Below are 24,951 nucleotides of genomic sequence, written 5' to 3' on the forward strand. Positions count from 1 at the left end.
AGCAAAGAGAGGAAGGAGACAGGGAGACATGGTCTCCCTACGTCTGCAGCCTAGGGAGAGACACACTGAATCCTGTGGGAGGGTGAGGCAGTGAAGACAGGGAAACCTTACTCCACTCTGTATCCTTGCCCCTTGCCCAGAATATGCTTAGTAGATGTTCAATGAGCAAATGTGCCTTCGAAATGGGGCTGTCTGCCTCCGCCTCTCCCTGACCAACACACACTCTCGGCTCTGGTCTTACCATACCCACTTCTGTCTACCTTCTCCGTTGGCAGCCAAAAGCCTGGGGAAGTGCTGGAGAAGGCTTACGAGATGCCAAGCACCTGGGGCTCTGGCCCCAGGTCCTGCCCCCACGACAAGACCAGCCCCTGCCACTTCTGCAAAGCCTCCACACGGAGGCAGAGGAGGGTCTGGAGTGAGTGCCCACAAAAGGCTCACCTGTGGAAAACCCCATTTTCTTGTGGCACTTGGTAAATTCAATATTAAAATAGGTGACCAGGGCGTGGACGTAGTCATTTCGCTGTATCTGCAGGCAGAAGGCAGATGTGAACGACAGCTCTTCCGTCTTCACCGTATAAATGTCCACTTCCTGCGGCCCGGAGGAAAGAGAATGTCAACACTTAGCGCCCCCACCAGGTCTGGGTCCTCGTCAGCAGCTTCCTTCCCTTGGAAGACCACCCACAGTAGACTCTCGGGGTGGGGGGTGTCATTACCCTCGGGGTGGCTCCCCAGTCCACCCACCGCCCTCCCAGTGACCTCCTCCATCCTTTCTATGGTGGGGTATGCTCAGGAAATGATGCAAACACATTTGAATGTGAGGGGAATAGAATTAGGAAGGTCAGCCTCTGGGAATGGGAGGGGAGGAGAGGGGAGAGGGGGGATGAATGAGACAGAGCCTTCCCGAAACTGAGTGGCCTCAGAGCAGTCTAGCTCAGCATTGCTCCCTTCATCTAGTGGTTCTCAGAGTGCAGCCCCAAATGAAAAGCATTAGCATCCCCTGGATACAAATTCTGCAGCTCAGACCTCTGGGATCAACACAGCGATTGATTGGTGCTTTTTCAAGCCCTCCCAGGGATTTGGGTGAACCAGATTAGTCATTTCCCCATTTTTTGATATTCAAGTTCTGAGCAACAGGAGACACTAAGTATTATCTTGGGAGTGAAGATAGGAGCCCAACCACAGTCACAAGCTGAACTGAGGAAAGTTCTGCTGACCATCTACACCAAGCCTGGATGAAAGAAAGGGGCGGGGAGGGAGGGTGGGAGGGAGGGAAGGAGGGAGGAGAGAGAGAAAGAGAAAAAAGAGAAGGAAAGAAGGAAGGAGAGAGAAAGAGAAGAGGAAGGAGAGAGAAAGAAAGGAAGGAAGGAAGAAAGGGAGGAAGGAAGGAGGAAGGAAGAGAGGGGAGGGGAGAGGGAAAGAGGTGGAGGGAGGGAGATGAAGGGGGAAAAAAGAGAAAGGAAGAAAGAAAAAAGGGGGGAAATAAGTAAGAATTTTTCAGTTCTGACTGGGGAATGGAAAACACAAAGAACTAATAATTTTAACAATTTCAGTTGGGAAGTAGCTGAAAATCAATGTTGCGTGGGGAGCAAGTATAATGAAAGACAGTTTGCAATGTGCTGTTCTTTTCTGTGTGAAGCATGCTGACCTGCTGTTTGCTGGCTCCGGTGAGACAGGGCAAACCTTCCAAGAGCCCTAGAGGCATCCAGACAGCTTTCAGTGAGGTCTAAGGAAGCTTCCCATTGCTGGGTTTGTGTAGCAAGGATCTCTGTCCTGAAGATTGTAAGAACCAGACAGAAACTCTTGTGCCTGGACTGGTTCTAAGGGGGTTCTCCTGAGACCCGGATAATGGAATATATTGGGGATAATTAGGAGAGGGGCCTGAAGGTGGGGAAACAAGAGCAGGGAAGACACAGAATGATGCCACAGAAATGGCTTTTATCTCTACATATTTCTAGAACAAATAAAGGAAAAGCAGATGCAAAGCATTCCAGGGACTTGAAAAAGACAGAGGAAGAAGTTTGGTCAAGGAGGCAAGTCCGATCAGAGCCCCATTGTGGTCTGCAGTGTGGAGCCATCATGTCCTCCCGGGGAAGCTGCAGCTCTGATGTGTTGGTTGGGGACAGGGTAGAAAAGCAGGTGTAGGGAAATGGGGAGCCTCTTGGTGATGTCACCTCAGATGCAAGTTTACTGTGCTTCTAGAACCAAGGATGGGGAACAAGAATCGGGGGAATGGGAAGCCATTGGTCAAGCATGCAGAATTTGATGGGATTAGAAAGCCACCAGTGCGAGAGCTCCTTTGGAAGTCTCCCTGGGCAGTGGTCATCTGCTGCTGGCTTGAACACCTTCATGGGACTGATGTGCTCACTACCTGCCAGGCAGCCGATTCCATCTCCTGACATCTCCGATGGACAGCTCCCTCTTCAAAATGAGTGAGGAGAGTACCCACTAGTCTCTGTAACTTCCACCCATGGCTAATGCCTCTTCCACCTCACAGGGGCCCCCTAAACCTTTTCTTCTCCAACATAAACCATGTCTGTTTTCTCGCTCACTTCTCATAAGTCATGATTTCTGACTCTGCCACCCTCCTTGTTTGGGACATACTTCTAGCAGCTTCTGATCTCAAAAAGCACACTGCTGGCTCAGACAGCACAAAGTCAGCCAAGCCCCTTTCCTCCACCACATCCTCACTCGTGCTCCTTTTTCCTTTCGTCCTGGACACTGAGTGTAGGGTCCTCCATTCTATGTCATCCTGCTACGTTTGGTCCATGGCACCTGTCAGCGTATATGACGTTCGTTAGCCCTCCGGCCACAGGCTGCCCATGGTTCCTTCAGGTCCACAACCCGGAGCCAGATGTGATTAACTGTATATGTTAATGGCATCGGCACAGTCCACAAGGCTTCCGGTGCCCACACTCACCGACTACCGTCTCCTTCTTCGCCAGGGCCAGACAACCAGGCTCCAGGCTCTTTCTAAGATCCTCCTTTTCTTTTTCTCTTGGTCCCTCGGCTTTCAGCCTCGCCTGATCTTTCCACGGTACATCTGGCTTGTCTCAGCAGCCTGCTCCCCGCCCCCCTGCCCCCACCCACATCAGACTGGAGTTCAGAGCAGAGGCTGCCCGTGATGGGTCTGTGTATTCCCCCTGTGTAACCTAGCACTTGACAGTCTGCGGTCTTCTCCCTACTGGCTTCCCTGCTCGACAGAGCTCCTTCCCCCAGCCCCAGGCCTCTTCTCCAAACCAACCCCCTAATCCCTCAGATCCATTCAGACTGCACTGGCTTACCTACAGATCGTGGACCTGTTGGCCTGAACACAGACAGTGAGCCCCAAAGGTAGGCTCCGGGACACATCTGGACCTGGCTCCTTTCTCTGGGCAGCTCCCTCACTTCTTCACAACATTCAGGGCATGCGCTCACACACACACCATCCCCCTGGATCAGGAGTCCCACCTCCCTGGAGTCCTGCTCTCAGACATGTATCAACCACGGTCAGCTATCGACTCCTGGGTTAGCTGACAGGGTTCACTACGTCCTACAGACATTTGCATCTTAATAGGGGACCCTGAAGGAGCAAAAGGCTTCGAGACAGACGTGATGAAGCTGTACATTAGAATGGCGACAATGGAGGGGGGCCCAGCTGGCTCAGTCAGCAGAGCGTGCAACCGTTGGGTTGTGAGTTCGAGCCCACACTGGGCATAGAGCTCACTAACATGACATGACGTGACATGACATAAAATGGTGGCAATGGAGGCGGTTGATTTTTGGCAGTAGGGGTGGAGCCATCTGTGAAGGTGGCCCGCTGTGGCTGGGCTTCGGAGACGCAGAGGCCCTCAAAGCTCACGCCCACCCTCCTGTCAGACCCAAAGCCTGCAGAGCCAAACCCGTTATCCTGGCTCCCTAGGGCCCAGAGCCCTGCACTGGAAGGATGTTGTCTGCCTGCTCCAACAGCGTCTCTGACACCACAGAGGGCCCCCCGCCGACTCGGCCTCAGGGAAGCCCCAGGAAGCGGAGAGTTCTGGAAACATCAACTACTCAGAAAAGCCCTGGCCTCCTTATCCCCACCACTAAATAACGTTACAAATGGATGTCTCAGAGCAGAAGTCTGGTCAAAACAGAGTCTTAATTATAATAAAGTGTCACACTTTGCAACGTTAATAGCGATGAAAGTAGCAATTAAGTGTGTGAAGAAGGGCAAGTGTTTTCCCAACAGGCTTGGCAAAATGTTGCTTAGCACATCCGCGGGCAAGCCGATGGAGGGGCTCTCCTGCTTACAGAAGCATGCACAGACAGTCCTTACCCTTCCCAGGGAAGAGAGGCAGAAGGGGTGCGGGCAAAGGGAGGGGGGGCAGGATCTCAGCTTCGGGCTTCCATCCTGACACAAACTCCTAGGCCCGGAGGAGTTTACAGGAGGGTGTGGGCCCGTCTGCGCCCCCTTCCCCAAGTTCTGGTGCCTTGCCCCTGGCTGCACTCAGGTGTAACCAAGGGAAAAAACCTTGGTGGGAGTAGGGAGGCCAGAGAGGCCTTGCAGTGGGGGAGAAGCGGGCCAGTCCACCACGCAACCTGCAGTAGACCCAGGCAAGCACAGTGGCCACGCCTACCATCAAAGGTGGAAAGCCCTCTGGGGCCCCTGTACATTGAAGCAGTCATGCCTTCAGCCAAGGCCACGGTGCACAGATCCCTAACAGTTCCATAAAACTGCCCCATGTCATTTGGACAAATTCGATTGCACCAGGTTGGGGGTATACTTCCCTGTTTCTTGTTTGGGGCAGGGAGAGGGAGAGGCTTCAGGGACCATGGGCTGGAAGGAGAATAACATAAAGGACACATTTGCTTGCAGTTGATCCTGCCTGGACTTGGAACGGACCAAGTTAAGAAGCAGTGAGAACCCTGTCAACAGAGAGCCAAAGACATAGACTGCCAGCTACACCTCTTAGGCAGAATGTCATAAGGAGGAGGCATCAGCTGATGAGCTATGTGAGGCTCAGCTAGTTTTATTAGTCCTCGGAGGTCCCTTCTAAATGCCACAGGGACACTAGGGACGAAGAGCTGTGTTTCTTCTTAGGAAGACTGTGTCCACCGACAAAGGACATCTGTGAGCCTGGCAGAGCAGCGGTTTACATCAGAATTTCAGAAACCTCATTCCCAGGGGCCCCTACTCTTCCCCTTTATCCACTGCAGATGCTGCCGGGCTCCAGCCCAATACTCCCCACAAAGAAGTGACACATCCAAGACCAGAGCCCGCAAGTCTGTTTCAGTAAGATGGAGGCTGGGTGGGCCAATGAATACTTACAGAATGAACCCAGATTTTTACATTAAAAAGTTAGCTTCAATCCTATGAAAGCGATGCCTTTCCAGATCTTAAAAGACCAAGGATCAGTAGTTTATATGGTTCAACACAATATATTAGTGTCTATAGATGTAAATTTGTAGGAAAGGGTTGGAAAGAGCAAGCCAACATGTGAACAGTGTTACCTCCAGGAAAAGTGCGTGTGGGGCTGAGAGGGAGGGAAGGTCAAGGGGAGCTTTTGTTTTTACTCTATCAAATTTGATACGTTTGAATATTTAATAATAACAATGCACAGAGGATCGGTGCGCCAAGGATGCTGGCCAGCTGTTCTTCATTTGCACGGGAGAAAGTCTTGTCAGGAAAGCTGTTAGAGCATGTGCAAACAAGACCACTCGGGAAGAGGGTTGAGGAGCTCCGTCTGGCCAGGTCAGATGTGCGCTTGGAGCGGGGAGTGTAATGCCGACTGCAGAGCTGGTGGAGGGATTGGATTGCTTCCCCAAGAGGGCCATCCACCTCTGAGTGGAGAGCTTGCCCAAACCTGAGCATACCCTCCTGCCTCTCCGCTGATGCCCCCTCCCCCAGACCCTTCCCCCTGAATTACCGAGGGATGTGACCCGACTCCCTCCCTTCAGCTGTGCCCCCATGGAGTCCAGTGACTCTCTCTGTGGCTCTGCTTAGTGCGAGCATCTTCTTTTGATGGGCAGTCACCTTGGGGTGCCAGGGGATCTGGCCAAGTTGGCCTTGCCTCGCCAGGCTGGGGTACTCCGGTCCATGGCCTTCCAGGGTGGCACAGCTGGGTTGCCAGCATGCTTGGGCCCGAGCAGGAGGAGTCTACAGACCTTTATTAAACAGGCATTGGTCACCACTTGCTTTGGATCCACGATGTCCACCAGGGGCTCCTTCATGGCAACATCTCGGATACAGGTCATATCAAAGCCATAGACATTCTCCCACCCTGTGAAAACAGAGTGAGCCATGAGGGCCCGCAGCAGGACCCCCGGAAGTCTTCCCAGCCCTCCTGAGTGCAAGAGCACAGTATCCCCAAGGGGGGGAAGGGGCAGCCCCCGTTCCCCTGAAATCAGAATAGAAGAATTGCTCATCGAGTGGAGATCTTGGCAGGATGTACAGATCCCACTTGATGGCTAGGAAAACCAAAACTCAGAGAGGCTGAAAAACTTCTCTAAGGTCACACAGCTAGAATGCTACAGGATCAAGACCGGAATCCAGATTGCCTGACTCTTTCTGGATCTACTCTCCCTCTCTCCGAGCCAGCAGCATCTCCTACAAACTCTTATCTGGCACCCGCATTTCTATCGTGGTGCCTTTGCTCGGCCATTCTGCACACTAAGATCCATCTCTCTCCCTTCTCCTGACTCCCCCCACTGAATCTTCAAAAAGCAGAGAGAAACATGGGCTCTTACAATGACGTAGACTAGTTTGAACCCCAGCACCAGCACTTACTGACTAGCCCTTGTGCTAATTCCCTGAACCTCTGTTTTCTCAACTGCAAAATGAGGGGGGAGGGTGGGTCATGAGTCTGTCTTTCTCACATGCCATGATGTACTCGCTAAGAATCCATCCCATAAGAACTATCCCCCAGGTAGTGCACAGCCAACCCAGTGGTGCTCATTGGCCCCTTATGGCTGCTCATAAGGTGCTTTGAGAGGGAGAAAGATGTACGATGCAAGGGTGGTGAGTGAAGGAATGCACATCTGATGGCCCAAGACCATCCTTAAATGGTGGCAATCATTGCTACCATTGACTGACCACCCAGCTCAAGCCAGACTCTTCATTTAATCTATCCAGCAACCTCCAGGGGATACTTCCATTGACAGTCAATGAAATAGGATGGGGGAAGTTGGCCTCTGTCCCACACACAATATCTGTGTCCAGATCCTGCATTAGGGAGATGGAGGAGCTAGGGCTCACTCCAGCTTGTCCCCTGATCCTTCAGCTGCCCTGACCCAGTTGTGACAGCAACCAGGAACGCAATTTCCTCTCCCAGTACTGCAGAGGGTGTGGCCTAAGCAGCTTTAGCTTTAGTTACTGAGCAGCTGAATCTCATTTGTCTGTTTATGCAGATGGGTCTAGAAATGCATCGAAGGAGAGATGCTTTTCTCTAAAATCTTATAGGATTAAATTTCCTTTTAAAATTTGCATCAAGCAAACAGTACCTTCGGGAACTATGTTTCTATGTTTCTGTATGTTTAAGAGAGGGGGTGTGTGAGGAAGGAGGTCGGAACAGTCAGTGAAAGCTGTGCTTCTTTGACTCCTTTCTAAGGCACACAAAGACCTTCCTCGGGGAGAAGAGGCAGAGAAAATAATCATCTCCCAGAGGGTGAGCACTTGCAAAATTCTGGCTTGAGGATAAGATGCCAGTCATATCCATTAAATCACATGAGGTTGGTGCCAAATTCCCAGTTGAAACCTACGTTTGGAGAAGGAAGCTGCTCGGTTGGCAATGGGACGTGTTTCAGGGGAGACCCCCTTCTAGAGTCTGGAAGTCCCTGGATAAAACATGGACACTAAACACACTGCCTTTGTTTAAAATCTTTCCTTAAGATACCTGCTGCTGCCATGTTCCTGCTCCTTCTCTCTCTCATCCCTGCCTTAAGTTGAGGCTCTGAGCACGTGTTGGGCAAATATAGAAGATAGCCTATGTGCATGATGTTTAAAGACCTGGGCTTCACACTTCAACCTGGGGCTCTGCCATTTATTTGTTGTGTAATCTTAGCAAAAATTTAGCTCTCGAAGAGTTTGTCCCTTCTTTAAAATAGAGATGATGATAACCACAGCTACTCTATTGGGTTGTCATGAGGGTTAAATGCAATAATGTAAGCAGAGTGTGTAAGGAGATGCCTGGAACATGGAGCAGCTGATACACAGTGGTTGTTATCATTATGTGATGTGAGCTCTGGCTTTGTCACCGTCTGAGCTGTGTCGTGACCATGGGCAGATCAAGCCTCTTCTCCAGGCTTGCATGTAAAGTGAGGAGTTGGGTTCAGTGGCTCTGTGCTCCAGAATCATCTGGGATGCTTTTTTAAAAATACAAATTCCTGGGCCCATACCAGACCTCCCGATTCAGAATCTCTAGACTTGGGATCCAGGAAGGTGGAATTTTACAGATCTATGTAAGTAGGGGCGCTTGGATGACTCAGTCAGTCAACAGTCTGACTCTTGATTTCAGCCCGGGTCATAATCTCAGAGTCATGAGATCAGCCCTGCATCGGGCTCTGTGCTCAGTGGGGAGTCTGCTTGAGATGCCCCCTCTCTCTCCCCCTCTGGTCCTCTTCCCACCACATACACAAGCTCTCTTTCTCACTCTCTCTCTTTATAAAAGAAAGAAAGAAAGAAAGAAAGAAAGAAAGAAAGAAAGAAAGGTCCCTTAAAGTCAAGAAATGATGAGTTTAATATCCCCTGCTTTTGTGAAACCTTTCCTAACTATTCCCAACTATGGGATTACTTCTTCTATATCCTCAACACCTATAGCCCAGTATCTAGCACAATACAAGCATACAGATAATGCTTTTTTAATTGAAATTCATTCCCAAATATTTAATGCTCTACACTGCTTTGCAATGCGCAGTATTTTAGTTACATTTTCAGAGGTTAATTCATGTTTTTCTTCCCAGCTAGACCACCCTGCCTTCAGTTATTCAAGAAAAAGCTTACCCAGGACATTAAATTTGTTTTCTCTTTTTTCTGCTAACCATTTATTTCCCACTAGCTCCTTTAGCAGAAGTGGAGCAGGGATGGGAGACAACACTAATCCAACAGATTATTTTTTGTTGCAACTCTGTCTTGCTTATTGACTGAGTGAATGTGGAGTGAGGGCCATTGGCTACCAAGAAATATTGTTATTAATCTTCTTATTTAAATTAAGCAATAACATCAGAAGGACCAGTGATTTTGTTTATGGATTAAAAACAAACTCTCAGAAAGGATTGCATTGTGGCACAATGAATGTAACTAAAGCAACAGCCAAGCCCCAACCTATCATTATGACAGACTAAATTGACTCAAATCCCCACTCTAACAGCCTGGCAGAGAAAACGCATACTCTTTTCTGGGTATAACTATTGTGCATCTGTCTCCACTGTTCTTTTACTGACATTGCCCGGCATTAAGAAAAAAATTCCAAGATGGATGAAAAAGGAAAAAAAACATGAGCCATCATCAGAAAAAAATATAATCAATAGAAGCAGACTTAGAGATAGTGCAGGTGTTGGAATTATCCAATAGAGACTTTAAAGTACCTATAATAAAGAAGCTAAAGAATCCAATGGAAAAACATGCATGAACAGATGGAGAATTTCACTGGGGAGATGGAAACTATAAAATGAGCCAATGGAAATGCTAGATGAAAATCACAGTATCAGGGATGTCTGGGTGCCTCAGTCTGTTAAGCATCTGCCTTCGGCTCAGGTCATGATCCCAGAGTCCCAGGATCAAGCCCCACATCGGGCTCCCAGCTCAGTGGGGAGCCTGCTTCTCCCTCTCCCACTCCCACTGCTTGTGTTTCCTCTCTTGCTGTGTCTCTCTCTGTCAAATAAATAAATAAAGCCTTTAAAAAAAGAAAAGAAAAGAAAGTCACAATATCGGGGTGAAGAGTCCTTTCAATGTGCTCATTAAAAGAATGCATATATCAGAGGAAGCAGTGAATAACTTCAAAATACGTCAAAAAAGATTATCCAAACTTAAACACAGAGAGAGAAAAAATACAGTACCCAAGATCCATGGGACAATATCAATCAGTATCTAACATACGTGTAATTGGAGTCCCTGAAGGAGAAGAGAAAGAGAATCAGGCAGGAAAAAGTATTTGTAGAGATAATGGCTGAAAATTTTCCTGAATCAATGAAATCACCAACTTACAGATCCAAGAATGCTGTAGAACCCCAAGTGAGATAAATACAAAGGGAAATATAGTGTAGACATGTCAGCATCAATATGCTGAATATCAAAATGAAGAGAAAAATCTAAAAAACAGTTGCAGAAAAAGAAATATGAAGTACTGGGGAACCAAATTTATGTTTCACTGGAGAGAGCCGGAGCTGCATCCTCCTCCCCCACCCTGGCCCCACAGATTCAGTTTCCCCACTAGGGTAAAGGGCACTGCCTCCGGATGGGTTAACAGGAAACAGAGCAAGTGCCACAAGGCACTTCTTACAGTTTCTCCTCTAGACAGAAGGGAAGGTGTTTATAATAGTTTCATACATTTTAGTCTCTCAAGCACAGGCAACTCCTGTATAAAATAGGGAAGAGAGGCACCAGTTGGTTAAGCATCTGCCTTTGGCTCAGATCATGATCCCAGGATCCTGGGATCGAGCCCTGCATCAGGCTCCTTGCTCAGCGGACAGTCTGTTTCTCTCTCTCCCTCTGCATCTCCCTCCCACCCCCAGCTTGTGCGCTCTCTCTCTCTCTCTCTCTCTCTCACTCTCTTTCTCACACACATAAATAAATACAATCTTTTTAAAAAAGTAAACTAAAATAGGAGAGAGCCAGAGACTAGAACTCTGGGTGTTAGGGATGAAGGTAGGAAAGAACCACATGGAGAACAATGAAGCCCTCCAAGCGGTCTTGTCTTTGCACTCCCCACTCTGGGCTGCACCACCACTGACACCACAGGAGGCCTTCCTTTTCATCTTCTCGTGAGCCGGGAAGCTGATGTCCATACCCCTGACTTTCAGCAGGTTGGAGATTCGTGTATTCGGTCAGGTTCATGTATTGGATAGAACACCTACCACGTTTCTTTCCAGTTTTAAGATTCTATAAATCTCCTCCATAGTAGAAATTTTAAAAAAATGATGGCTCCTCTCTCTCGAGTTTAAACACTATGCCTTGAACATTCCTCAACTGCTTGTTTTTACACCTTCATTTGTTTCTTCATTCATTCAACTCAACAAAATGTGTATTGTGAGCCTAGTACATGCCAATCATTTGCCTCTCTTTCTCTGCGTTCTCTAGTAGTTGGTGAGCAAAATAAGGGCAACTTCTGTGTTTCACTCATTTTTATGTTTCCATGTTGCATATGGTGAGAAAGAAAAGGAGAGAAGAAGGGAGAGGGGAGGGAAAAGATGGGGGAAAGGGAGGAGAGGGAAGGGGAAGGTCATGGAAAGGAGGAGAGGGGCAGGGAGGAAGATGTTTTATAACAATTTACTTTATGAAAGGATCTGGGCTTGTCTCATTCTCCTGCCCCACTTTAAGATTTTTCTCTTTTAGCCAGTTCTTGAATCAACTGAAATTTGCTTACAATTGTTCCCTTAGCAACCAGCATCCTTTATGCTTTACTTTGGTTTAAAACTCAGAGTAACCAAAATCTCTGTTTATTTGAAACAGATTTCTAAACAGGCTTACTTCCTTTACCAAAAACAAAAACAGATCATTAAAAAATTTTTAAATGGAAAACTTCACAGTTTTTCAAATAAATTTTAAATGTATGTTTGATTTTTATTTTTTAGGTCTGGGGTTTTGGGGGGGGTTGGATAGAAGACTGCAGAGCAAACACTTCACAAGAAAAGAGAATTTAAATTTTTTAAAGCTGATTTAATTTTTTTTTTCTTTCCCAGAACCTACCAAAATTGCAGTGGGCAGCGTAAGATTAAATCACACGTTCTCCAGTCCTGGACCAGCACATAAGGAGCATCAACCACACTCTTGCACCTGTCAGGGTCTATGCAACCCTCTCCAGCTCCAGCTACCTCGCTATAAGGTGCATCTGCCACAGGGGCCCAAACACAATCCAGGGAAAAGAGGAGGATTAGGTACATTGGCTTTTAGGAAATGAGGAAGTCCCTTAAAGAGCTGTGCCCAGGGTCAGGACTCAATAAATATTTGTGCATAAGAACGAAGAATGCACCTGAAGGTTCTCTTCAAAACACGATTTGGTTTAGTTGCACATCCAGAACTCCAAAAGCAGCATTATAATGAAGCTTCAGGGCAGAATATGTCCTATTTATACAACATTTGATCAATGCTCACCATTGAGTTGTTTCTGCGATCTACCATGAGAGCACATCTGACCTAGATTCTGAGCCACTGGAGGCCAACAAGCTTCGCAGTCAGGCTCGCTTACCAGAGCTACAAACAGAAAGGGGCTTAGTGATGTGTTCAGTGCCTAGGTCCAGTCTGATGCCATGTACCTCCAAGAGCTCTCACATCCTTTCATATATATTATCTCACTTGGTCCTCATTGCTAGTGTATGGGATTGGTGATATTACCAGTGAGGCCAAAGGGGTTAAGTAATTTCTTCCAAGTCATCCAGGTAGGATTTGAACCCAGGGCTGGCAGACTTTGAAACGTGATCATCTAACATAGGCTGCTCTCCCTCCCGCTGCTCGTCAAAAGTCAGAAATGACAAAGGGCTGGCTGGAGGTAGAGGACACAGAGCTTTGCATAACTGTCCCGCTTCTGTCTTCTCCTGAACCTGACTCTGAACTTTGTGCTCTCATGTTCCATTTCCGGAAGAGTGTGAACACACACACCAATGTATACATTCCATGGCGCAGTCCGACTGGGGAGTCATGAATGGTGCTAGCAATAATTAGATGGCAATTGGGTAACTCAGTGGAGCAACGATTTGTCCAACTATCAAGTCTCAGCCTCTCAGGGCAGAAGGCGCCGACCATGTGTTCAGTCTGTGAGCCCCTCTGCAGTGGTCTTGCCAAGGAAGGTTTGATCACTGCAGGGACAGGAACCCCAAGTCTGCCGAATCCATTGCACTGTGTGGAGTTCCTGCGTCTGCTTTGGGCTGGACTGTGCGTGTGCTTGCCTGTGTGAGGGGTTCTTTGCTCCTTTGTCATGTTTTCTTCAGGCTGAGGAGACATGACTGTTTCTAAACGCTGAAAACACATTTGGAATAAGCTTGAGGACCTAGCTTGTGTCACTGAGAAATGCTACCCTCTAAATTGAAAAGAGCAAAGCATCCTTTTCAGACCAGACAAAACACTGGAGAGGGTTTTGTTTGTTTGCCTTTTTTTCCCCCTAAAAGAACAAATTCTCAGCTGATAAAGCAGTATGAATATAGGTTTGGATGTGAGTCCCCGACAACCCATGTGCACACGTGCCCATATACGCATGTGCAGAGTCTCCCTCCCTCCCCACCCCCACAGCCACCCATTCCCCCAAAAGAACCACAACGAAGAATATATTTTTTAATTAATGTAAAAAAGAGTCACTATCATTCCGATAAATTCAAGTAGCATGCAGGCAGGATTTAGAATGGCAGAGCTGGCTAGCGACCCACCATTTCTGACCCCTGTGGTGGGCTTTTGGGATAACCAAACCTCCACAAGCTCCCAGCCCCCAGGCCTGATGTTCCCTACAAAAACCAGCTTCTGCTGCTTCAGCTCATTTTTCATTCACATTGCATTCATTCTCTCACCTCGGGATATGTCTCTGCGTTGCTTATTTTCAACTGCGTTACTTATTTTCTCTCTGTAGCCCTCCCACCCTTGGGACCAGGGGAAAACACTTAGAAGAATCCAGAATAAGTCACAGGTAAACTCCTCCATAGGCATAGCAGCTGTATTCATGAGACAGGATGCTCATCTCAGGGCCACTGTAGTACCCCCCACCCCAAGTGTGAGAAAGAAAAAAAAAAGCCATACAAAAACGTAAAAGGCAACTTACAGTGGATTTTGAAGTCCTTGTACTGTCTGTCTTCAATTGCTACCACGTACAAAGCTGCCCGGTCTGGAAACATAAGCCCTCCAGGTTTCTGTTGATGAATTGTGGGGAAATGGGTCTCGTAATCTATTCACCTGACAAAGACATCACATTTTGAACTGCACATAGAGTCACCAGACAGGCACCCCCTTGCCAGCATTTCTCATTCAGCAGACTGTGACCTTGCCTTGGCCAGGGTTAGGGCTAGGATGGCAATGTTCAATTTTTATTTGGGAGAGGGGAGAATGTGAAGGACCTAGGTAGAGACCATAGTTCAATGGGGAAGAGTGAAAGGTGATAGCGACCCTTTAGCTTGGACAAGCCAGAGACAGAAGCACGCTCAGCTCTCTGGTAGAGAAACAAGTCCCAAGTACCTTTTGACCAGAATAGATTTTCGTCTTGACAACAGAAAATGGGTGTTGATTATAACAAAAGAGGCCAAGGTTAGACCTACGGAACAATGTAGCAGACATGCTGGGCCTGGGTGCCATCATTCTGTCCTCTGAAGCAGATCTGGTTTAAGGAGAGGGGTCTGGACCTTCTAGCCCAAGCCCTCTCTGGAGTCCTCGTGTTCTTCCTAGACTGTCGGCCGGGGGCAGAGCAGCAGGACAGCCAGCAGACCAACAAGGGCACAGCATGCAGGACACTTACCAGCCACTTGTCCCTGGCAAAGATGACCGTGTTGAGCATTGACTCATAGAACAGACAGTAGCCCATCCACTCGCTGATGATGATGTCTACCTTCTCCACAGGCAGCTCCACCTCTTCCACTTTACCCTTAAATATGGTGATGACTGGAAAATAGGAACCCCACGGCCACACTTTGCAGGGACCCTAGCCTAGAACCACGAGCACCCCACATCAGGGCCAGACCTACAGGTCTTAGCCCTGTTTTTGTTTGTTTGTTTGTTTGTTTGTTTTGTTTTGTTTTTTCCTAGCCTTGCTCTGATCTTGCTTTTAGAATGCAACATACCTCACCCTTCACCAGGCTACTTACACACAGAGAACTGCAAACTACTTGCATGTTTTCTCCCTGAAATGTACGGGACATTGACTATGTCCTGGCCCTGTGCCAAGCCTGTGATCTTTATCATGTGATCTTCCTAGAGACTCCATGAAGTAAGCACATTATTATTATTCTCCTTTAGAAGTGAGGCTTAGAGGGGTTCAACGGTGGATGTAGAACTAGAGACCAAGTCCAATCTGCTATGACTCTAACACCATGATCACAGTCCCCATCCCATTTTGAGCCACCATGATGGTTCAGATCCAAAGGGTAAGGATGTTCATGTCCAGGGCTCATCTCCCAGTGGGTTTGGGAGCAAGGCAACTTGGGGTCTTGACAAGAGCATGGGCTCTGTAGTCAGGGGTTTAAGTCCTGATTTTCTCATTATTAACTATATGACTTTGCACAAGTTATTTGATCTAACTGAACTCTGATTCCCCAGAAAGCAACCAAAGAAAGTAGTATCTACTTAGTGGGTAGTTGAACTGATATGATGAAATAGCAAATGTTAAGTGCCAGATTCAGAGCCAGGACTCAGGAAGCCAGGAAGGTAGACATCACCTGACATTTCCCCCCTTCCTGACCAGTGATGGAGAGGTGAAGGGCATAAGGCTGGGACTACTCTCCTGCTCTTAGTGACCTCTGCTCACGAGTCACTTCCTAGACCTTCCCATCCCTCCAGAGCAAGAGAACTTCTTAGCTGGGTTTTTGATCGTTTGACAGTCATACACATAATTTTGGAGTCTCTTTTTGCATTTGTTGCTCTAAAGATCATAGCAAACACTATCTTAGATGATGCTATGAAATTGATGGGTGACATATTGGTTGGCTGAATTCATCCGAACACTTCTGCTGAAAGGATACACATATTCATGCTCTGAAATTCTCTTTCTGCACCATCTTCTGAAAAATCACACCGTGCCTGAGCTTTGCTGGGAAAATTGAACAATAGCTTGTACTCAGGAGTGAAAAAAACAAAAAACAAAAACATGTACACACAAAGAGAACACATCTGTCCTGAATCCAAGCTTCACAAAAACCAATTTGGATTAGAGGCTCCTGGATGACAAAGGGCAAACAAAACAAAACAAAAGGGTTTTGTTTCATGTCCTCACATTGAATAATGCAGGTGAGGAAGTGCCCACGAGCAGCCTCTAATGATGATTTTGCTCTCCAGTACTGGTGTTTAATCAAGTCTTACTCGGGTAAGTCCTGCTCCGTAAGCAGTCAGACACTTTGCAGACGCACCTTGCTTCTGATCACTCTAGAGCGAGGCCCAGACTTGTGTGGCAACTGCTTGTTGAGTCCCACCCCTAAGTGGTAAGATCAGGAAGGCCTAGTCTTCTCCAAAAGTTTCAGAAGGGGTGGGAGGAGTAGGTATCCAAACTCTGCTCCCCTGGGGGTACTCCACACCCCAAGAGCAGGAAGGAAGCGGGAAGGGCCAGGGATGACTCGAGAGGATTCACAAGGGAACAAAGTGAGAGATTTTTGAAAATGCAAAGAGGATGCCTAACTTATTTCTCATCCTGAGAAAGAGCTGACAAATACACGCCGGACCCACCTGCCTCGTTACTTGAGTGCAAAGCCTGGTTTGTCTTACTTTTGCAAATCTTTGCTGTTGAAGAATAACTGACATATCCTATCATATTAATTTCATGTGCACAACACGGTGATTTGACATTGCGTATGTAAATCGCAAACTGATCACCACGAAAAATCTAGTTACCATCCGTCACCCTACAAAGTTGATACAGATTTTTGACTTTATTTCTCATGTGGCACATTCCATCCTCATGACTTAATTATTTTATAATTGGAAGTTTGTACCTCTTAAATGCCTTCACCCTTTCCCCTCTTACCACCCCCTACCCCTCCTCTGGCAACCAGCAGTCTGCTCTCTGTGTCTATGAGTCTGGGTTTGGTTTGGTTTTGTAGATTCTACTTCTTAATGAAATCATGCAGTCAGTATTTATTCTTCTCTCTCTGACCTCTTTCACTTATTGTGATGCCCTCCAGGTGGCCTCCCTTTCTTCTCTCTTTGCACATTCTTTGAAGGCTCTTCCCTAATATCTGCTTCTGTCTATGGGGCTATAAGTCTGCTCCATCTCCTACGTTCGATCATGACCTCTACATGGCTCAGGAAGGTGTGTTCTCCTGCCCGTGGGGCCCCACAGCCTCCACTCTGGATGCCTAGCACATGGTTCACCAGGGATGGTTCCATGGACAGGACTCCAGCAGAACTGCAAGAAGTAGAGATGGGCAAGGACTTATAGTCTAGTCTGATAGATGGGTATGTACAGAATATTTCTGGGGTGTCCCCAGCGTAAGTGAATGTTACCCCCGTTTTCTGCAGTAGTGCTCTCTCCATTCATTGCTATATCCTGATCACTATGGATACAATAGTAGATGACAGGCAGGTAGACAGATAAATGAAAGAGAGAAAGAGAGGGAGAGACAGGGTGGGTCGTAGAAAGGCAGAAGGAATCAATTAACCCTATTCACTTAATGTACCCTTCTGCATCCAAACATTTCTGAGAGCAGGTGTAGCCCCGGCTTGACTTGGTGAGTAGATGGGTCCTTTGTGAAAGGAAAAAGGCAGGCCTCCCCTCAGTCCCTTCATCCCCTTGCTCGGGTGTCTCTACAATGCTCGATTTTCACAACCTTCTGCCAGTGTCCGAGAGCCAGACAACTTCTGTTCTTGTTCCAGGTGACAATCAACCTTGATCAAACATTTCCTCCCCTTTGGGGCCTCCATTTCCTTATTATGGGGGGATAAAAGGAAGGGGATTGAACCCAAACATCCCTAAGATGTTCAGTTGTGCCAAAATGCTTTGATTCTTCAGACATATATTAAGCACGTAAAAGGCATTCTGCAAAGTTTACTGGGAGAAATAGCTGACATGGATGAAGAAACAGGGCCTGTAATGTCCAGTTTGACTCGAATTTGCATCAGTTCCTTGAGGCTAATTTTTTTTTTTAAGAGGCTATGTTGTTTCTATGGACCCAAATATAATTGAATCATCAGGGATGGTCTTTCTGTTTTCTGCAGTCACACCGGTAACCATTTAAACTCTCAGATTCAATGTCCGAATCTGCAACATGCTACCTCCTGCGGTGGGCTGTATGGTAACTAAATGGGGGGCGACTGGTCAGTGCAATACAGTGGGTTGGCGCCAAGAACTTTGTGGGCAACTGAACCTTCTCCACGTCAAGATTTTTGGGGGGAATCTTAGCCATTGATACTCAGGTTCTGAGCAGCTGTGGGCTGCTGAGCCCTACTCTCAATCTGGACCCCACATCACCAACCCTGTGTCAGTTCAAGGTTGCCCTGAGGTCCCTCTTTGGAGCTATGTTCTTATTCCATAGAGACGATGGGAAGTTTGTTCCAACAACAAGACCATGGCTCATAAATTTTGGAGTGATTAATCATAACCAAGTGTACAACAGGGAGCAATGCACTTTAAACTCTAAATTGGGAGATTCTTCTGTAATTTCAAGTTTGCCAATTAGACATCCAGTTTTTTTTCTTTGTTTGGATTTGTTTTCTTTTTATCTTGAGTGTTTACTACAGAGAGCCAGCCAAACTACCTCACGATTGTTCGTTTGACTTAAAAAAAAAAAAATGCAAAACAAAATAATCAGGCCAGACTGATGTCATCTGGTCTTCCAGCATGTTCATCAGAGTCAACTGACGCCACAGGTCTGAAGTAGTGGTCTCCCCATTTAGACTCTTATGTTCCCCACAGCAGATCCCGTAGCACAGAGGAGTGGGCATGAGGGTCATGAGTGCGAGGCGGGGGACACATCTTGAGGCTGCAGGGTCTCTCTGATGCTGTACCCACCACAGCACGGGCACTCGCCACCCCAGCTGCCTTGCCATGTTGCTCACATGCCTATTTTGGGGACACCCACGCCAGCTGCCACACATCTTCCAAGGGCCTGACTCGCCTCCAGGATATGATCTCCTTCTCTTAGTTATCTATTCTAGCTTCCTATTTCCAGGACCTAGCTGAGCACTTGCCTCCTCACAAACATTCAGAAATCATGGCTGAATGAATGAATGGATGAATAAGCAGTTTTGAAAAAAAAGGGTATTTGGGTTCAAAGACAAAAGATCCTCAAACCAGTCCTAATTAGTATAGTAAAAAAAATTACTAGCATTTGAATAGCAGCTTTGCAGAGTGATTTCACTTACTTTATCTCCATAACCCTCACAGGAACCCATGTGTTGGTTTATTACTCCATCTGCCTAATGAGAAAACTGGAGTTTAGAGAAAGTAAAAAGTAGAGCCAAAAAGCAAGGTCTGTTGCATAACTGGTACAAGTCTCCAGCCTCCCTGGGGCTCCCCTCCATCATCTGCCAGCGGATATAATATCTGACTTACCTACCTCGTGGGATTGTTGTGGACACCAAGCAACTGCTTGGGAATGATGGGGGGAAAGAAATCACAGAAGGTCAAGGACTGGCTCATCCTTCTCCTGATGGCTGTCAGACTGGTTAGTAGAGTGAGGAGCGGTAGGGCCCTCATGAGCCTATCAGGCCGGTGGAGGAGGATCCCATTCATCTCCCTGGTACCAGCTCTTCCTTGGCTTCCCAAGGTCCAGGTGTAAGGTCTCTTACAGGTCTCTTACAAGATCAGACCCAGCCCATTCTTGAGCCAGTAGTGGTGGGAAAAAGACGACGACAATGATGTTATCCCCAATATCTGGTGGGACTTGGAATAAACCCTACAGCCAACAGACCATAACTGGACTGGCAGAGATGAGCCACGGGTGCTTTTAGCCTCAATATAGTAGAAACTTCAATATGGTACCCTCTTTCATCCCCATCTCCTCTTTCACCCGGGAACATAGGGCTTGAGCTTCTGCCTTCTCCCAGTACATTGTCTGCCTGGCTTTGCGTCCTAGCCTGCTGTGGCTCCCTTGAGAACCGAGGACCTTGTCTGCTTAGCTAGAGCTCTGAAGTCCTGCTGGCATTGGCCAGAGAGCTTCCCTGCCCAGAGACCCTGCACAGTTGGACTAACACTCAGGCAACCAAAACCACATCAGGATTCACCCCTACCCCGGGCGATCGCCCACCACTTAGGACCCTTGGAACCTCACACATTGGCTGCAGGCAGAGGACTGTATGGCTTGGCCAAGTGGGGCAGGGATGAGGAAGGCAGTGTTACGGAACAGGGTGGTTGAATCACTGCCAATGTAGAAGGCAGCAAAACCTCCCCTAGACTCTAGAACTCAGAAAATCATTCCAGGTGTCACTGTCACTCACCACCCAGAGCTCACATGGGACAGGCACAAAGTGTCTCCCATCTCAGGGAGCTGGCACGGGCCATCCCTCTGCATGTCATATTTCTGTCCACTCAGCAGCTGACCTCTTCGTCCACTGGGTCTGTGCCTCAGTGCCCTCCCTCTGGAAGCTTCCTCACTTCTGGTACTGTGGTCAGTGTCTAACAGCCGGCTCCAGGAGCCGGGCAAATGTGTTTGCTGGTGTCTGCAGTATAAATAACTCCACCGTGGCTGATTCCTGCTCACCTCCCAGACGTCACCCGTGCACAGGTGGGAAGAAAAGAGGAAGGCACTGTGAGCCATGTAAGCTGCCTCCGGCATGCCATTATGACCCCCGCAGTCGGAAGTGGGCATCCCGCTCTTGTACGAACCCATCGTGTTTTGTGTTAAGATCCATCACAATCTGTAATTCTACCATGATGTCTGTTCGCTGGCGTCCGTATGGGTCCTCTCCGCGAGACGGTGAGCTGCACCAGAGCAGAGAGCCTGTCTGTCAGCTCTGCAGCGGACCCCCAGAACCGGGCACAGAGTGTGCAGTGGGGCACAGCAGTGCCTGAAGGACCGAGTGTGTGAAGACCAGCCCCAAGCTTAGGCTGCTTTATGAGCAGTTTGGAACAGAAGTAGCAATGGCCAGGAGTCACTAATACAGGTTCATTAAAAACAATTATATCTGATTAATCTCCTTTCTTCTTTGGACAGGGTTATTAGTCAAGTTAATACATGAAATAATAGTAACACTAGCTAATATTCATTGGCTGCTTACTGCCCACGGGATACCATTGTGTTTCACACAGCGGTGTGATAGTAGATACCGAAAACCGGGGCTCCCGGGGAAGGAGCCCTGATCTGTAGCATTTGCTGATTGCTCAGGTGTCAATATTCCCACAGTGGCCAATTTCAAGCCAGCAGAGTAACTCCATCCACATCACAAATAGACTAAAAATTTCACAGTCCACCCCCAGGAGCCTCTAAGAGCCTGTTTCGGCACACCATGGTTTTGCGCAGTAACATGGAATTGTCACAACGCCCCTAAGAGGTATGCTCCACTATGGTTCTCATTTCACAGATGGGGAAACTGACGCACAGAAAATAAGGGATCCAAGACCACAGGCTGAGTGGGAACCAGGAAGCCCGGGTCCAGAGTCAATGCTCTTCACTGGCCCCCCTCCCCACACCTGCAGTGCCCCATGTGGGCACCTCCTTGCGTCCGTGGCATCCTCGTGGATATGCCGTGTTATTGTATGGATCACCACTGATCCACCGCCACAGGCACTGATCAAGACCTGAAGGCAGACCAGCCTACAGGCGCTTCTGCGCTCACCCCAGGGCACCCACCGGATAGGCAGGAACAGCAAACACAGAGTGGTGGCCCAGGGAGAGCCAGGCCCTTGGGAGTCCCTAACAGTTATAAGGAAGGTCCAAATCTACCAGCATGAAGTCTATGATGAATAAAAAGGGCGACTCTCCATTTGGATTCAAGACAAAGGTTAGAAGCCCCGGCCGTGTGGCCCCAGAGGAGAACAAGGGAGCGTGGGCAAGGCTGCAGGGAGGCGGATGCCCCCAAGAAGCAAATGTTTCTCCCAACCATGGCTCGCCGGTGGCTGGTGGCAAGTTCCCTGTCAGGGTCATCTCCAGGACTGTGTGACCCCAGGGCATGGGAGGAAACGGGTGCAACGGAGAAGTCACGCATCATCTCGGCAAGTCCTGGAGTGTGGGGCCAAGAAAGAGCAAAGTGCCTGAAAGGACCCACATGTCATGCTTGTTGGGTGCCTACTCTGCAGGAAGCCCAGCACCGGGCACTCCGTGAACACTGTCTCGCATCCCCTAGGAACCCAGGCTGCATGGGGACAGAGCTCCTCTCGGGGCGGCCAGTGAGGGGAAGGGACAAAGCCACCCCTCCTGGGATGTGACAGAGCTGGTGTCCGTTGCCGCTGTGCCGGGTTACGTTATGCTCAGGCCTCTCTGTCCATGATACTCCGGCCTTAGGATATGCACAGGTAGAAAAAGAGAGAGAAGAGGAGGGATACGCTTTCTCCCTTTAGTTTTCTGAGAAATAAATGGGTTCTAATTCTTTGGTTCCAAGAACCATAACAATTTCATCAATCCCTGAGCACCTACGTCAACTTCCACAAACAGATCTACCTGTTGAGGCATCTCGGCAGCCCACCAGCCTCGCCGGCAGGGAAATGGAGAAAATGATGGTTCTTAAGTTAGAGAGGAGCCTCTGAGCACGTGAGTGGGCCACACGTGTGGCAGAAGGCACGTGAAGCTGCGTGACCACAGCAGGTGGCTTCGTGGAGGTGCGTGTCTCCACACGAATAAACCCCACCCCAGGAGCTGCGTGGAGGTGGAGGGGGGAGAGGGCCTGACTGATTCTGGGTAGCAGGTATTTTATGTCCTTTGTTGTTATTTATGTCTCTACACCTACACTCCTGAGCCCCACACAATTGGCTGTTGCAACATTTCAAAAGCATTTCCATGGAAGCATTCACAGAGTCAAGCTGTCCTCTTTCCAGTACACACGCCAAGGCTAAGCAACGGGTGCCACACACGGGGCCCTGGGCGGCCTCCCCAGCTCCAGCTGCCTGTTGCTTTGTACCCAGGAAGAAAGACGTGGGAAAACGTTTCCTTGGAATGGCCCCTGGCCCTGGAGTTCCCTCCGCCTCAGTACACTGGCTGGGAAGGGTAGGAATAGGTATGAGGCATGGGGGGAGGCTGTTTACTGGGGGACGATGGCTTGTCCTCTTGGGCCTTTGCTCAGTAGCATGGAATCAAGTGTGAGCCATCAAAATACAGAGCATGGAATGATTCCCGCCTAAAGGCATAAGGAGAGACTGAGCAAAAAGAGGGGTGTGCGGCTGCCATGATGGTTCATTGGGGTGGGTGGCGTGAGGGCGGCCCTGCACAGCACATCAGAGCCCCAGGGAGGTAAGCAGGGCATCCCTGTGAAGGAGTGGCCTGGGGGCGAGGGGGAAGTCCAAGGGGGTGAGGAGGTCTCTGCACAAGAAGGGGCTTGGCCCGGGGAACTGGAGTCAAGCAGGGAGAGGAGAGGGCCTGGGCGGGTGACAGAGCCCAGCACCGGGTGACAGACACATCTACACAGAGCAGGAGGTGGCGACAGTGGGAGATGGTGCTCATACGGGGGGATTGATTCAATAAGGAAACATAATAGGATAGCGGGAACCAGGTTTTTCACTGTCAGAGAACGGAACGTCCAACACAGGGAGGGAGGATGTCAGAGCACCTTGTGGTACGGGTTAGAGCCAAGGTATCGCGTGAACTCACACTTGACAGTATGTATAGATAAATTCAGAAATGCACATTATGCAAATGCCCAGGGACACACACACAGACACACAGACACACACACACACAGACACACACACACTACACACTCTAGTTCTTTCCACTGAAGCAGCCTGGGGATTTCAACGCCCTAAAATAAATGAGAACAGTTAGCCCCAGGTCCTAGTTCCTAAATGCCATTGTCCACTAAAGGGACTTCAAGGCTCCTTGGGAAAAATACGGATTCTAAAACAAAGCCATGTAAAGTACAAGATGAGCCTGGAACATCTGTGCCAGAAAATAAGAAGGCTCACACAAAAAATGAAGAAGGAATGTCAAAAGGATGCAGAAGCCAGCTTGAAGGGGGTCCGGTGACCAAATTAGGAACAATTTGGGTTTCAAAATGAATACTGATAATAATAGACATAACCTATTAAATAAAATAAGAAATTAATGATAAGGAATGAAATATTTACATGGTTTCCAACTGCCTCCCCCAGAAAAGCCTACTCATTACAAAAGGAGAAGGAGCAACTTGACCGTAGAGAAGCCTGGCAGACATCCCCTGAAGCAGGAATCAAAGCCAATGCTGTCAGTGACAGGACGAATCCAGACTACATGTCCCAAGAGCGTGCGGGGAGAAGGACACAGCATCTCAGCTGCACCCATTCGTGCAGAAGCATCCCATGTCCCCAGACAGAGGGACATCCTGCAGAACTCTGGTCTGCAATCCTCAAGCATCAAGGTGACAGCAGTCGAGCAAGTTCTGGCTGCTCCAGCCTGAAGGCAACCAGAATGTGACAACTAAATGCAGCCCGTGGTTTGGAACAGAATCTTTTTGCTGTGAAGGATGTTATTTCAACCAGTGGCCAACAGGAGTAGGATCTGAGCACTTGAAAATGATCATAGAAGGACGGTAGTCCCCTGATTTTGATGGTTGCATTGTGGCTATGCAAAAAAAAAAAAAAAAAAAAAAGTCCCTGTTTATAGGACACACACATTCGTGTCTTCAGGGCTGATGGAGCGTCATGTCAACAACTTGTTCTCAAAGCATTCAGGAGAAAAGAGGGACTTGCACATTTTCTAGAAAGTGGAGTGTTCTGAGGGTTCTCCCCTCTCCCACTCAGGCCCACTCCACACACTGCTACCAATGGCTGCCAGCAGCCGCCCTCTGCAAGCCAGGGAGGCTACGGTTCTAGGTCCCGAGAGCTGGCAGCAAGAGACAGACGACGAGTAAGGGGGACTGGGCATTGCCTCCCTCCGAGGGCAGGCATCCCTGTGCAAGTGAACCTGTACAGAGGCAAGGAATGGTCTAAACGTTCTTCCAAGGCCCCTTAGGACCCAGGAATGGGACTGAGAACACATCTGCTCAGACATCTATTTGCACTCACCCTCCTCTCCTAAGAGGTTTTGATTTTCATT

General features: G+C 48.4%; 1 protein-coding gene across 1 annotated transcript in view; it reads right to left on the reverse strand.

The window, feature by feature from the left end:
• PRMT8 (protein arginine methyltransferase 8) overlaps nucleotides 1-24,951 on the reverse strand; it is a 103,677-nt gene that overhangs the window by 9,816 nt on the left and 68,910 nt on the right. The window contains exons 5-8 of the mRNA XM_046011645.1: nucleotides 14,604-14,746; nucleotides 13,917-14,004; nucleotides 6,124-6,239; nucleotides 439-589 (exon numbers count right to left, since the gene is read on the reverse strand). Coding sequence (XP_045867601.1) covers nucleotides 439-589; nucleotides 6,124-6,239; nucleotides 13,917-14,004; nucleotides 14,604-14,746 — 498 coding nt within the window. The remainder of the gene's footprint in view (nucleotides 1-438; nucleotides 590-6,123; nucleotides 6,240-13,916; nucleotides 14,005-14,603; nucleotides 14,747-24,951) is intronic.

This window comes from Meles meles, chromosome 7, assembly GCF_922984935.1.
Source record: "Meles meles chromosome 7, mMelMel3.1 paternal haplotype, whole genome shotgun sequence".
Taxonomy (NCBI): Eukaryota; Metazoa; Chordata; class Mammalia; order Carnivora; family Mustelidae; genus Meles; species Meles meles.